Source organism: Mesitornis unicolor, unplaced genomic scaffold (assembly GCF_000695765.1).
Source record: "Mesitornis unicolor isolate BGI_N332 unplaced genomic scaffold, ASM69576v1 scaffold2160, whole genome shotgun sequence".
NCBI classification, from domain to species: Eukaryota; Metazoa; Chordata; class Aves; order Mesitornithiformes; family Mesitornithidae; genus Mesitornis; species Mesitornis unicolor.
Window position 1 is genome coordinate 26,822 of NW_010157390.1, and position 15,779 is coordinate 42,600.

At 39.0% G+C, this 15,779-nt stretch overlaps 1 protein-coding gene across 1 annotated transcript in view; it reads right to left on the reverse strand.

The window, feature by feature from the left end:
* LOC104537013 (protein FAM189A1-like) overlaps nt 1–15,779 on the reverse strand; it is a gene marked incomplete at its 5' end in the record, with an annotated part of 36,729 nt that overhangs the window by 7,100 nt on the left and 13,850 nt on the right. Inside the window, 4 exons of the mRNA XM_010179781.1 lie at nt 694–1,284; nt 4,068–4,143; nt 11,029–11,164; nt 11,788–11,948. Coding sequence (XP_010178083.1) covers nt 694–1,284; nt 4,068–4,143; nt 11,029–11,164; nt 11,788–11,948 — 964 coding nt within the window. The remainder of the gene's footprint in view (nt 1–693; nt 1,285–4,067; nt 4,144–11,028; nt 11,165–11,787; nt 11,949–15,779) is intronic.

The window sequence follows — 15,779 nt, forward strand, 5'->3', positions numbered from 1 at the left end:
TCCTTCTATTTTGAGCCATTCTCTACTAAATCAAACATTTATTTTCCACTAACAAGCAGTTTTTTATGAAGATACACCGTTCAGCTAACATTTCCTCTCCTCTTCCCTTCTTGTCTAAAAGGAGATTCAAAGCAGAATATACTTACCTACAACAGCCAAAAGCATTCCTTTTCATTTCTCATCTTGTCATGTGTCTCATTTTTCATGTCTTTGTCCTTTAAAAGTTTTAACCGTACAGTCCAACCTGCCACTACACACACTGACTGCCTTGGACATGTACCAATGCTGTCAACATCAGCGTCACCTTCAGGAAGCATCATCTGCTGTATTACAAGCACGACAGCTCAGTTAGTTGCTTCCTAAATGGACCTCAGCTACCGTTCAGCTTCTTAGTTTAGCTTCTCAATATAACAAAGAGGTGGAAGCATCTAGTCAAAATACGGTTTTCTGAGAACTGCAGAAAGGCTGATACAATTTGGAACAGCTAAAATTAATTTCACTCTGTGACTTTCCCCATTTCCATTCTTCTTAAGAATTTACAAAGCTAGAAAACGTGCATGGAACTAAAGCCTTCGCATGTAAGTCAACCTTCATTTGAATGTTTTCTGTAATTGCCAGCAGCACCAACTGCTGCATAAATCACATACCACTTGTTTGTTCAATGCTCCATCAGCCTTGTGATGCTACACCTACCTTCTGTGTAAGACAAACACGATACAGGGTCACTGGTTGATCGGACTATATTTGAAATTCGGTATTTCGTAATGCGATGCTGCTGGACAGCTCTCTCGTGGCCACTTGCACACGGTGAAGTATTTGTGGGCCCAAAACAGGGAGAGGTCCGGGAAGGGATAGGAGGCTGGCTAAAGTCCACACAGCAGATTTTCTTTTGCTTCAAAATCAGCGTGGAATGGCTCTCTTGAGCAGAACTCTGCAGACCTCTTTCTGAAGGGTTGAAATTCTCTGAGGAACAGTCCAAAGACTGGCTGTGGGCACAGTTCTTTTCCTGTCCTTGAGACCTGTCTGTAGAGGCTCGGCTGTGGGAACTGTCATCATCATCAGGAAAACCCTCTGAGTGAGTTCTGTGGAGCCTGCAGCAGGTGCTGTAATCTGGGGTGCTGCAGCTCTGGTCTGTAGCCCCTTTGGAGGTTGTACAGTAGGGAGAAAGATCTGCAGAACTGAGAGATCCTTGAACTTCCAGTGAACAAAGATCTTCCGAGGAGCAGCTACGGTCTGGGATATCAACAGCCTCAGAGATCATCAAAGAGGTGCTCTCAACAGAAACTGCAAAACAAGAGAAAAATAAAGACTTCTTGCTCCTTTCCCACCCTCCCCTCTGCCCTGGCCCTGTTTTCAATATACTGATTTAAATTTAGTAATTGGCAAGTAGATCAACAGCTGCTCAAAAGACTTCAGATGACAGAACACCAAAGCAAAAAAGACTGAAGCCATTTACTTGTTTCTGGTGTCCTTCAGCAAAGACAATTTGTGCTGCACTTGAGTATTTTCTTCAACTAATAAGCATGCTTGAGCACCGACACCAAAGTGTTATCTGTATCTATATTTGGACAGAAACAGCTCTTTCACTACTGGTGTCTGATAAACAGTGTGAGATTGCCTGTGGTAGAAAAAGTAAAACTTTACACAAATGCTCAAAAAACACAGCTCTGATCACTTTAAAAGCGATCACCACTGTCAATATTAGCTTTGCACCTAACACTTTGTAATCAATCATCATTTCCTTCAAGCATATGCCCAAGTTCTTTACAAATGAGAATTTACCATCATGCAGCACCTCTGGCACACAAAAAATTGTCACATACGCTTCAGATGATAAAAGCTAAACGTTCTGTGCAAGGCCACATCATCTTTGGAGCCCTTTGTATTAAAAATTGAGATTGTTATCACTTCCTCTGTCATGTCTACAAATACATGTTATGGATGAAAATGGCTCCTTGTATGAAATTAGGTATTTAGCTCTGCACTATTCTCAAAGTCATGACAAAAATAAAGAAAATAAGATCAGATAATCCAATCTCCAAGCCAACACTTAATACAGCCAACACTTTTCCCATATAAGACTGGAATTCCTACATCTAAAATAAAAATATTTACAATATACAAATCACTTAATTCTGTTCAGCTCAGCAGCCTCTGATGTCCTTTTCTTCATAACAGCTGTTGCTAACCATAGTGATGAGACAAACGAACTTTAACTGTTTTGTTCAGGAATAGAAAAATATGATCTTTTAGTGAATTAGACAACATTTGTTAAGTGCTCCCATGCTCTGTGGTCTAGGAAGCAGAAAGCTTTCTACAGTGTAGGGAAAAAAATATCAAAATGAAAATCAAATATTAGTGAGGTTGGATTTTATGAAGGACAATTTATTTTTACATAAAAGGAATCACAGCTACCGTTTTCCTTGGGGCTTCCAGGAAATAAATTTGTAACATTAACAAAGTCAATCTGGCAATTACTTACAATCATAGTATCGACAAAAAGGACATAATAATCAATTACGGAAATACATCTGTACATCTACATTATGCTAAAAATGCACAAAATGTACTGCTTATTACGTGTTAGGTGCAAAGCTGCAGTGGTTTATTAGACCATTTATATTTGTGATGAGTCCCCAAACATTTTTTACCTAGTTAGATGATTCTTTGCAACATATCTTCTTAACTCAAGCTTTGAAATCTTTATAAGTTTGTATGGATAAAAGAAAGCATCCAGTTTGTGCCTGTCTTCCGAGTACAGATCTTCTATGTCCAAACTCTCTCTGGTTTGATTTGATTTAATTGATAACTAGAGTGTGGTTGGTTGTACCATTTGCTACCTGAAGGGCCTTAAGCTGTATTTACAGCTTCTTATTACCATAATCTTCCACTGGCAAGGTTTTGCTGGTACTACAGACAGCAGGATGAGGGTTCTGAAGCAGATGAGAAGCAATCACCACTCAAAAGAGATGGAATGGTGACTTCCGATTGCTTTTACATCAATAAAACATGCCCAAGGATCTTCCTAGTTCCCTTTCATGAATGCACAGCACAATATGGAATGTCAAAACCCTGGCTTGAGAGCTGGTCTAGCTAGTGCATTCTAGCACTGGCCTTAAAATTTTGACTTCCATATGTGGATGTGAAGTCCAAATGTACTAATGAATTTTAGGAACTAGCTCCATAGACACAGCCCTTGTTAACAGCAGCACTTAAAAACAAATCATCTTCAGCTGTCACACGCTATTGCTGTTTTCAAACATGAGCGTTTTAAAAGAAATAAAAATATTTAGCAGTAGTTGAACGTGACCGCTGGTGGCTCTAGAAGCTGAAATCCTTCTTCACAGAACAGATGCTCCTCACTAATGTGTTAGGCTGTCAGTCCCATTCAGGACACCAGGCGAGAGAGGCCTGTCTGTTTCTTGGACCATTCTGCCACCACCACTCTGTCCATGAGTGTAGTAGTTGAGAACATCTGCCAGTCTATTCAGTAATATTATATGAATATGATGTGGGAAAAGTATTTAATCAAAGTTTTACTAAAATAATTATTTCGTACAAACTACCCAATATATCATGATCCACTGAGGCTGTAAATATTTTAAAAGCCCTCCATATCAACAGACATAGTAAAGAAGCCTATTCCAGTAACTTCTAAACTTATAACAAGCACACTCTGGGCTGATACTCATCTACTTTCATTCACAACATTTACACTTCAGGCAGCAAGCTTTCTATTCAGGCTTCTGAAAGCCATGCAGACACTACTACATGGAGAAGGCACATGGATGATAGGAAGGCACCCTTGGTTGCTGACAATGGGAAACAAACTGCCAGTTAATGCACACGACTCTTCAAAGACAACTGACAGTTGCCATATCTGCCTCAAAGGGCTTTACACAGCATGCTTTGTTGAGCAAAACTCTCCTCTGCATTTCCAGCCACGTCAGTTTATGACTGTGAAAAGGTTCTTCTTGCCATGAACAATCTGAAAGCAAATCCTTCTTTCTCCATTGGGAAATCCTACTGCATCTTTCTCAAGCAGACAAACACAGTGCTATGATCACCTTGTGTGCTGAAGTCCAGGGTCATGTTTCTCTCACCCAAGCTTGATTCGGATACTTGCTGATCAGTATCAGTGACCTAAATGAAAATTGTTTAATGAAACAGCACATTAACCTGCAATTTACCAGAACAAACTAAAATGCTGATGATCTTAAGAACGCACCTGACAATGTGAAGTAACTGTCATATAAAGTGCTATTCAGATTGAAAGCTATTTAAAGATACAGTACTTTACAATGTCTTTGGGTCAGGAACAAATGCAGGGTGAAAGAACATGCTTAAAGCAATTTTTCATATTTCCAGATTCTACAAGCTAAATTCATCTTGAATTCATAGGCAGCTGGTGCTGCAGACCCACATTGCAAAACTTAACGTGTGCAATGCTTAAAACTAAAGGCTTTATTACAAGCAAGCTCTTTTACTACAGTCTGCATTTTTCCATATTATGCTTTTTTTCTCAACGCATTATATCACCCCAAAATAGGATGAAGAGCTACAGAAACAATAAAAGCAAACACTAGAGCAGTATATTCCTTTGGTTATTTGCCAAGATCTTAACAGCTAACATATTTTAAGCCCTATAACATCACTGCAACCAAGGTGCTCTCCAGCCTATCAGAGATTGCTGAAGGCAGACAGTACTAGGACTCACCTTTTTTTCTGAAAGGGTGGACCTAAGTGGGTAATTTCCCTTCACTTTTGAGGACCATGTGAACAACACACAGAATCAGTCCCTGCTGGAGAGACTTGATCCATAAATACCTGAAATTTAATAAATTTGCTTTCTACTGATTTTAATTGACTTAGTATTGAATCTCAATGCCAATCGCATTAGACTTTTAGCAGTTGAGATCATGATTATTTAAAAAAAATGTTCCAATTGTATTGGGTTTTCTGTGAGGGGTTTTTGGTTGTGTCTTTGGTAACGGGGGAAGGGCTATGGAGATAGCCCTGTAAGAAGCTACCTGAAAAGCTCCCCCTTTTCCTTTGTCAGACCCACCTCTGACCAGGGCCAAGCCAATCGGTGCCCCTGCGAGCCAGGTCGACTGCCTGCAGCCTGCTGAGTTCACTGGTGAGGCAGGGCCACATGAGCAGGGGCTGCCCCTGAAGAAGCCATGACTCTGGGCAGTGTGTGCTGGAGCAGTTTGTGTGTGAGGGAACTGTGACCCTGGACAGACCCAGATTGGAGCTTTGTTGACTTGGGCTGAAGCCGTTTTGTGCATGAGGGAAACCACAGCTGTGGGCAGACCCGTATTGGACTTTTGAGCACTTTTTCTTTTGTGGAAAGGGTGCCACGTGGAAGCAGAGAGAGAGACTGGGTGAAGTCCTGCCTACCCCTGAGGAGTACGTGGCACAAAACCGACTGCAACCCCCACTCCCATCCCCCTGCGCGTCATGGAGGGCAGGTGAAGAAACTGGGAACAAAAGCTGAGCCCGGGAAGAAGGGAGGGGTGGGGGAAGGTGTTTGACTTTAAGATCTGGTTGTATCTCCCATTGGTCTACTCTGATGTTGGTAACAAATTAAAATTGTTTTGTTTTTTTTTTTCCTCCTTATGATGAGTCTGTCTTATGCCCATGACGTTTTAAGTGGTGAGAAGCCCTCCCAGTCCTTATTTTGACTAGCCCCTTTCTTGGGGCATCACGGTGCTCAGTTATGCACTGGGCCTAAACCATGACACCAGTAAATAGCTGGTAAAAATGAATGAGAAAAATATAAAAAGTCAAAGAAAATGAGATTGATTCTATCTTTAGCAGAAAGCATCATATCTACTTCTATAGCGCCACAATTAACTAGTAAAAGTTTATTATGGTTGGTGAGAGTCTAGAAATAACCATCAGTCACCTCTGTGAAAACTTTTTTGTCAAGAGCCTAATTTGTTTGTGGCCTTCTAAAAAATGGAATGTGACACTATTACTCTGACGCTATTAAGGAAAGAACTTCCAGTGCACACGCCAGTGAAGATTAATGCAAACATATATATGTATAACTAACTGTGCTCACTAATGGGTTTTTTTATTTCTATCCATGGCTTGCCGTGATCAAGCGACCAGGAAACTTTTTCTAACACAAATCTAGTTTTTAAGAGTGATTTTAAGTCTATGAGTTAGTGAATGCAACTCTAAACAAAGAACAGTACCAGAAATAATTTAACTCAGCAACAAACGGATAGAGGAGCAAAGGTAAATCACCAATATTTTTAAACAATTTGCTTGGAAATTTCTTAAAGGATCTTTCTTTATTGAAGTAGAGTATTGGACCTGAGGTAAGAGAACAAAAATAGTGGTGTCACTAAGTTGCAGACCATTCCTAGGATCCAACTGTGGAACTGCTAGGAACTAACTGGAAAAGTAAGAACTGTTCTCAAATGCTCTTTGTTGATGGAGAAAATTCAATCAGACTAACTACATTTTGGATGAAATAATAAAATGTTTTAAGGGTGTTTGTTTATTTTTAAAAATCTGGGAGTTCTTTTTAAATCCAGGTGGTTTCATAAATTCTTAATTGCTGACAGGAAAACAGATTAACCTTCTTGCTTGGGAAAAGGAGAATGATGGTTTTAATTATAGGATGTAACACTGACATTGTTTAGTCCAGTCAGAATTTTGGTTCACATAGGGATGGCATGTATCTTCATACAGGGTTCTGCACAGCCTAGGGTAACAAAACCTTATTGACTCTCACATTCTCAGACATAAAGCTGGTAAAGACAATCACTAAGCTATCAATAGGAAAAGGAAAGGAAAACCATGCTTTGAACAAGCCTGCACAGCCTACAGGTCAGTAAAACTTATAAAACAGTCACTGGTATAATTCACCCAGAACCCTGATTTGTTTGTTTTCTATACCCTAGTCAATACTTTGTATAGAAAACAGTGTGAAAAACACTTCTTTTCATAGTCATAAAATGGGAATTCCTAATCAGTACAGATAGCAACTGCCATTTTTACTTAGACACAACCACCTAAACTAGCACTGACATTCGTGGTCCATGAAATGCATGAAATATTGCGTCTAATTAGACACAATTTAATAAAATTATAAGGACTTTTAATCCATTTAAAAACAAAGAAAACCTATTGCTTGATGCTCACTGAGAGGTTTTACAATTATGACATTATTACATAATGGTTCCCAGAAGCACTCCTGTAAACTAAAGCTCTGCCATGATTTCCATTGCAAAGTCTGCCTCTGAGGGATTTATAAATCTAGTTACTTCAGTTCATACGGTACTGTAGCTTGGTGCATATTATATGGGTGCATTTGCATAATGCAAGAACTTAGGACTCCATTTCGGTGGTCTTATAGACCTAAAATTGTCTTAGACTTTGGCTCCATTCCTCCATTCACAGATGGACTGGGACACTGACTGTAAAAAAATTACATTAGGGCTTTTGTTGTCAAAAAAAGCACATGGCTACGAAGTGGCAGTGTAGGCTTTAGTTAGCGTTGCCAATGTACTTCACTTCTGACACTCAGCATCTGTTCTTATTCTGCCCTTACAAGTTCTCTGAACCAGCAACTACCAGACATACACAAACTCAATCCTGGTAAGAAACTATATAATTATCACTGTTTAGAAATTAAAAATCATCGCTCATTTTCAGTTGTGATTGGAACAAACACTTCTGCAACCCAGGTGGCCAGAGCTGAATAGGCAAGGCACTGACACTGACCCCAGATGCCAAAAAAATAACAGTCAATACATCTCCTTATTAAAGCGTGTGTTCTTCTTGCAAGAGCATGACTTTGCTGCTTTAAATTATAGTTCTGTAATATGTTGGTGCTATTGTGCTGCTGGATGTCGATGTTCCAAGTGCAATCCCAATTACAAGAGTGCTCAAAGTGATTTTGCGCTTAAGTATAAATAGGCACTTTTCTAAACCTTACTCAATATTTCATACAAATTCTTCTCACAGATGTGATCCTTCTCTTTCCCCCCTAACCACATATAATTTATAGTGCTTTTGCCATTTTTTTTAAACCACTGAAAAACAACTCTTCCAGGGCTTGCAGATTCCTCTGAGTTACTGTAAAGAAAAAGGACGGAACTTGAACAAAAAATATTTTAGAAAGGAGATGGCCTTGGAAACTCCAGTTTTGCTGCTCAGAAAAGAACTTCACTTGTAAGCAGTTTATACCCTTTCATAGAATCATGGAATGGTTTGGGTTTGGAAGGGACCTTGAAGATCATCCAGTCCAACCCCTGCCATGGCCAGGGACACCTCCCAATAGACCAGGTTGCCCAAAGCCCTGTCCAACCTGGCCTTGAACACTGCCAGGGAGGGGGCATCCACAGCTTCCCTGGGCAACCTATGCCAGGGTCTCACCACCCTCACAGGAAAGAATTTCTTCCTAATATCCAGTCTAAACCTACCGTCTTCCAGTTTAAAACCATTCTCCCTTGTTCTATCACTACCTGCCCTGGTAAAAAGTCCCTCCCCACCCTTCCCTTCAGGAACTGAAGGCTGCAATAAGGTCCCTCTGGAGCCTTCTCTTCTTCAGGCTGAACAGCCCCAACCTTCTCAGTTGGTCCTCATAGGAGAGGTGCTCCAGTCCCTGATCAGCTTTCATTTTATTATACCAAATAAATAGTGCAATGTTTGGGCTGTTTATTGTGGCAGGTGGTAGAGGGTGTGATACAAGGCAAGGATTAGAAGAGTTGTCAGAAACTGCTTTGTCAGTCATAGAAGCTGCAAAGTTAGGCATATCTTGGAGTTTTTAAATTGTGTTTATGTCAGGGACTGTACGCCTCAATGTTCTTCTTTTCTCATACACTTGTCTTATTAATTGTCTTAATAATCTTCTTGTGTAGAATAGTAAAATTTTATATAATTGCTTTAGTTCTGTGGTTTCAGTTGTGGCTTCCCCCAGTGTGAACAAAATCACCAGAAAACTTATAAATGTTATATTCTGGGGAAATGCAAAGTCGTCTGCTCTGTAATGTGGGTGCAATTTGGCAAGCTGAATACACATCTTTTCAGAGTGTGCTACTAACAACTGATACACAATAGCGTCAGTCAGTCAATGTTTGACTGCTTGAGTTTTTACTGAAACCTGCAAGAAATTACAGTTTCTAAAATAAATTTGAATTATTTTCCCATTTCCCTCAGTTCAAGAAGGACAGGGAATTGCTTGACAGAGTCCAGCACAGAGCCACAAAGATGATGGAGGGAGTGGAGTGGAGCAGCTCCCTTATGAGGAGCGGCTGAGGGAGCTGAGTCTCTTTATCTTGGAGCAGAGGAGACTGAGGGGTGACCTCATTAATGTTTACAAATTTGTAAAGGGCGAGTGTCAGGAGGAAGGAGCCAGGCTCTGCTCAGTGATGTCCAATGACAGGACAAGGGGCAATGGGAGCAAGCTGGAGCATAGGAACATTCCATGAGAGCATAAGGAAAAACTTATTTACTGTGAGGGTGCCAGAGCATGGCCCAGGCTGCCCAGAGAGGTTGTGGAGTCTCCTTCTCTGCAGACATTCAAAACCCGTCTGGCCGTGTTCCTGTGTGACCTGGTCTGGTGATCCTGCTCTGGCAGGGGTTGGACTGGATGAGCTTTCGAGGTCCCTTCCAACTCCTAACATTGTGTGATTCTCTGATCACAAATCTATTCACGCAAAACTTTGCTCAAATTGGTTTTGGCTGTACATGCAGATACGTTCAACTTACAGTTTCAGTTGAGTTGACACTGTATAGTAAAAGCTAAGGCAAAAAAGTGTAATGTAAATATCTGTCTTAAGTATACCGGATTCTTTCTCAAAATTCAGAATAAAGGTTTTATGCACTCTCAGGAGTAACTCTTTCTTCTTTCTGCTATATAACAACAGAACCTATTAAAAGCTGTAACAGCTAAAAGTATAGGCAATAAATAGAGAACTACTCATTGCTATTTCATAGGAAGAACACATCTCTATCCTTTTAGCATTCGAATTTTTGCTCCGAATGGTTTCTTATCAGCTAACGTAACAGTAATCAGTTTCTGGCAGTTTGGTGCCTGATGGGAGCCGCCTTATGGAGGCTGTACCTTACAACCTCTAAAGCATAAATCTGGCACTGAGTTCAAGGCGTTCTGTCAAGACAGGAGCATACTATGATAAAAACCTATACTATTACTAGGTGCTCCCAGTGGTTTTCCAGACCATGATCTGAAGTCTGACACAAGTGGGACACTGCAAATGTGTATTTTAACTTTGTTAATCTGAGGTTATTTGCAGAGATTTTTGTTAGGAATTTTAAAGTACATGTTCTACCTACACAATTAAAATGGGAATTCATAATTATCTTGGCTCAGTTCACATGCAGATAAAACTATGTCCCATGAGCTCCCTGCTATATATAGACATAGACAAACATACCAAAGTTATTAGCATTACATGTCACAAGACATACAATTTTCTTTTCCCTTATTAAATCTACACTGTTGTACTGAGCTCACACTAAAAGTAGTATATTCAAGTGACTCAAATCCACTATCAGTAGTTGGAATAAAAAATATTTTACAACTCTAAAAGGTTTTAAGAAAATAAGCCTGCTTCCTAATTCCTTATTACCAACTGAAATTAAGAAATGCAATCTCATTTTGAAACATCAATACCCATTTCAAATAAAGACAAAAACACTGTGCTTTGGTGATTCCAATCCATCCTTCTAGGTTTTTGATACTGACAGTCCAGTCTCATACAAATTTTGTAAAGGATAACAGTTGAAATATTACTAATTGCATAAGCATTTGCCCAACCATGCACAAGAATGTAAGGAGAATACATATTGAGTAAAATTTGTTAGTTAAACCCTTTTAAAGAAAATGGACAGAAAAATGTGTTTAAAGAATATAAATATTTTATAATGATTGACACCCCCACCCCCAAAGTAGAATTAAGTCCTAAATCATTTTACATCATTAAATTTGTCTAAAATTATTTTGCATCATGAAAATTTGAAGACTATGTAAAGAATTTCTTTCCTTACCTGGCTGGCAGGCATCTCTCCAATCACTGCCTCATAAGGAGGGGGAAGCTCAGTTGGATACAGCATTCCTGGGCTGTTAATGGTTACTTCATATAAAGCACTGAATGGGGAATGGGGGAAGTCCAAATGGAGACCTCTGTTTAAAAACACAAACAAGCAAACTTAATTAGTAAGAAATTGCATTGGATTTATTCAGTAAACTATTACCTACACCACAAGGATGCAGAGCATTCTCTGAGTTCAAAGACAATATACTACAAAGAATTGCATTGAAGAAATTTATTAAGACAATTGAAAGGAAGCCTTCATTCACAGGGTAGCTTTAAAAACTGTATTTGATTTTGGATGCCAGCCATCTCTAACAGTCCATTTTGCAGTCATTAAAAAGTCCTTCACCACTCCACAACAATACACATTAACTGCAATTATTTCTTTAGAAACTTAAATCTCACATTCAACTTCAAGTGCATAATGTTAACAATCGTGAAAGGATTACCTATAAACTGATCTCTGCTTTAAGTTCAGGTACTGTTATCCTTATCTTAGCTAAGTTCAGTAAGCTTCTCTATTACAGCAGTGCTTTCACACAAATATTTCCAGGCACATCCTAAAAAGTTTGCAAAAACTGTATGTAATCTCTCTGGAAAAGAAGCACCTAATGTAAGTGAAGGACACTACTTGGCTTCATATTCTTAGAGCGAGCTTCATAGGCTGTAGCTCAGAATTATACAGTGACTAGCTACAGGGAAGAAGAATCACCTCTGCGCCTCTATCACTGGTGTACAGGTATACTCCGGTGGGTAATAGGGTGGAGGTGGTATTGGTGGTATGAACTCGTCAAAATCCAAGGTTTGATGCAGGATAGTTCCATGTGGAGTCATGCAGTCCGGATTGGTAGAATGTGGCCTCTGTGGCAGAAACTGAAAATCAACAGGTCAAGTTCCGTCAGATGGTAAAAACATCATCACCAATAATAAAAACCTTGATAAAAGGACAACAATAGCAACCCTGACCAATACCAGTTTCACTAATATACATAGTGAAATGAGAGAGACACATCTGGATGCATAAGAATACTTAAGATCAGTGAGGAGTGCGAGTCAAATTGCCAACATATAACACAAGGTTTTACTAAAGACAGAGAGGTCTGTGCCTCAAAGTCAGTCACTCTTAGGAAGCAGAACATAGGCATTTAAAATTAAACAGCTTTTCAAGAAATACTTATACCTTGTAATACAATTTTATCGTAGCACTACATAATCAGCTGTATTTATATAATTTATGAACAGTAGATACAAATACTAAAAAACCAACTATTTGAATGTTTTTGTTTCCAATTTGAAATGTTGTGGTGCTTATAGAGAAAAAAAAACTCCCCCTAAAAAATAAAATAAAACAAATTAGAAACAAGCTACCATATATTCATTAAATTTTGAACACAACAGCTACAAATATCCCACCTATTTTTCACTTCCAAAAGAAGAACCACTTATAACTATTCTTTATAATACTTATAAAATAAAATATTCTTTTTCACCATTCGTGGTTTGGTGATACAGACACTGCACACTTAAATATGGTATAAAGGCTTTAAATACTGATGTGAAAGTAAGAAAAACATTTATTCCATGTAAATATCTCAAAACCAAAAAGAAAATAACCAGATATCAGAAACACGGCAACTTAACGAGTCTTCCAGCAAAGGCTTAAACTACTTCAAGATCAAATATGGACCATTCTGCAGATCATACAGAACCCAGCCACCTTGACCTGATTTTATATGGGCCCCACACATAAAATGGGATCAAAAGACAATCCAAAACCACAGAAGAATTCTTTCTTCTCCAGGCAAGCTTCTCCTGTCATATCACTTCTCTTGGATCAGTAGATTACTCTGTCTTTAGCTCTTGCCTTTTAACACAAGTGAGCTGAGAACATTTGCTGAAGGCACATTTCTTTTTTATACTGGAACAAGTGAGTATGTGTCTTTGTACTGTTGTTTCATTACATTATTATTTGTCTAAATCCATGATAAAGACTTAAGCAGCAGTGAAATGAAAGGGAAAATGCTTATGCTTAGGAGATCCAGAAAGCAGAAAGTAAATTTCGTTAATTTTTAATGTCAGAGTTTTGCATTTTTCACTTTTTCAAATTTAACTTGGTGCAGTGATGCTGAATTTAAATTAGTGGAGAAATGACATGGGTCTTTGGTATTTAAAAGGTTGAGTTACATCTTAATTCTATGACCCACTCTAAGTATGTTGTTTCAAAGGTCAAAGCTGCAATAATGCAACACAACAGAGGGCCAGGAGGACCAATTTCAATTGTTTGTGAAAATGAACTGTTAGGTGCTTACTAATTAACTATTAAACAAAGAGCCTCCTCTGCAGAACATGTTATAGCATTGCATCTAACAGGCAATCAATGGCTTGCAGCCATTGTAGTCTACTGATGGCACAGGAATAAAAGACATATTTACCTGCTTTAGACTCCATTACATAAAATGTCTGATGCTATCAAGAGCTCTCTTTCACGTCAGATGTGATGCTGTTACCTTGAGTACTATCAGACATTTCGACAGCTTTGTCTCACAGATTAAAACTATTTTTTTGCAGTCAGTCTAAATTAACCTAATCTTTCAGCAGCCATTTCTCAAATTGTAACTTCACAATAATATTAATCGTTAAACACCGAACTTTTTCCCCAAGTGACACAATCATCAGCACTCATCAGTTTGCTACAATTCCAGATACACAGCAGAATCTTTTAGGAAAAAAGAAAGCAAGACAAACTTCAACTTAGTGACTTAAAAACGGTATAAAAATTTATCATAATGAAGACGTTATACACTGTATACTCTATCTCACGTTTTGTACCCTAACTGTACATCAAACCCAGGACTACTAATTTTCCTAGTAGAGTTGACAATTTGCATCATCTTTACAGGCTGGAAACTAAACAATTTTTTCTTACAACTATTTCCACACACAGCCTGTTTCCATGTACTGCCATGCAATCCAAGCTTTGGTCTGCACCAGAGAACAGGCAGCTCCATGCCTTCAGTTCTTGAGTTCCCTGGAGCTTGTTTCATTCAGCCATATACAGGGAGAGATACTCCTAACACTCCTCAGAACAAGGCAATGAAACACACTGCACTTTTACAGCGAGTGAACTATCAACCTACATTCCACGGGATGTGACAGAAGGGAAGGGTTTTACACAGGGTAGAAGAGGCTGTGATTCAAGAAGGAAAAGACCCAACATTTAGATGCAGTTCAGTTTAACAGCAGAATCATTTGCATCCCCTCCAAGAACCTTTAACGTGAACACAAATCATGGCAACAAACTGAGTGACCAGTGCTGAAAATGAGTGGCAAAACGGACATGAAAGATGCACATATTTGGGGGTGCGTGTTTAGAATCAAGTTTACCTGTGTGATATCATCCTGCTGGAAGGCACAGAAATTAAAGTGAAAAAGGCTGTAAGAGGAAGACTAGCAGAAAATGAAACAATAGCAAACACACGGGATTATCGCAAAGAACAGACATCCTTGAGAAAACAATTGGAAAGCTATTCAGTAGGAATTAAATCATATCTTATTCCACACCACCCTATCTACTAAACTCTACTAGCCTGTAAAAGTTTATTCTTCCTACAGTAAAATGTATTTTAAAAATCTTTAAGGGTTAGTCTCAAACGGAGAAGGCTGGCAGGGGCTCAGCAAAGACTTAATACAAAGTCCATGGGCAAGAAAAAGACATGGTAAGAAAATGGGAACAGCTGACAAAGCTGGACTAGGTGGAGGAACACTGGCAAATGCTTTCATGAGGAGATGGACATTTTTGGCATTAGAAGACAGATGCTATTAAATAATCAGTCTCAAAATGTGGATGGCAAGTAGAATAGGCAACAAGAAGGACTGCCAAACCGAAAATAGGGGTGGTGTGGCTCACATGGCCACTCCAGAAGCAATGGATAGAAAATGGTTGCAGACAAGGATAAAGAGCAAACAGAACCACTGGGAAAACTATAAATAGCCAACACTGTTAAAAGCTTGTATTATTGCAGCTATCAATAGATATTTTGAGTATATTTACTACTCATAAATAGATATCCCCGGACTTTGGAAATCCCAAATATCAGCCCTTTCTGTTGACCACCTGGAGCCGCCGGATGCTGGGAGCTTTCAGAAATCTGACAGGCAATGAAATACAGATCTAGAATTCATTATCTTCTTCTAGGAAACCGCTAACCTTATGCTTGAGGCTTGGCATTCAAACTATTATACACATGTGGTTTTTTCCTTGTCCTTGGACTGAAGATGGCCTTACTTTAGGCTGTGGAACATGTGTGATACCTAATAGACGTATACATCGATCAGTGCACGTGCTAAACGGATGTGCAACATACTGCACACATTGCACACAGAATTTTGTGTGTTTTAACTGAGCATGCCTAACTTTGAAAGAGTTAAACAGCCTGATTTAAAGCTTTCTTTTATACTGAAGACTACTTAATTTGTTATTTGGTTTACAGCTATGAGGGAAGAGTAAAGCATGCTGTCTGGTTGCAGCAGGGTAAACAAGAAAGCTATACAATGTTGTAGTTTTGTACCCACTTCTTGGACCTGAATTCAATACAGAAGTTAGCCATGGCAACAGTACCAAGTTGTTATCAAGCAGAAAATTAGAACCACAAATGTTAGAAGTACACCACTTCCAGTGGGAGCAGAAGACTAAAAAGTTTCCTG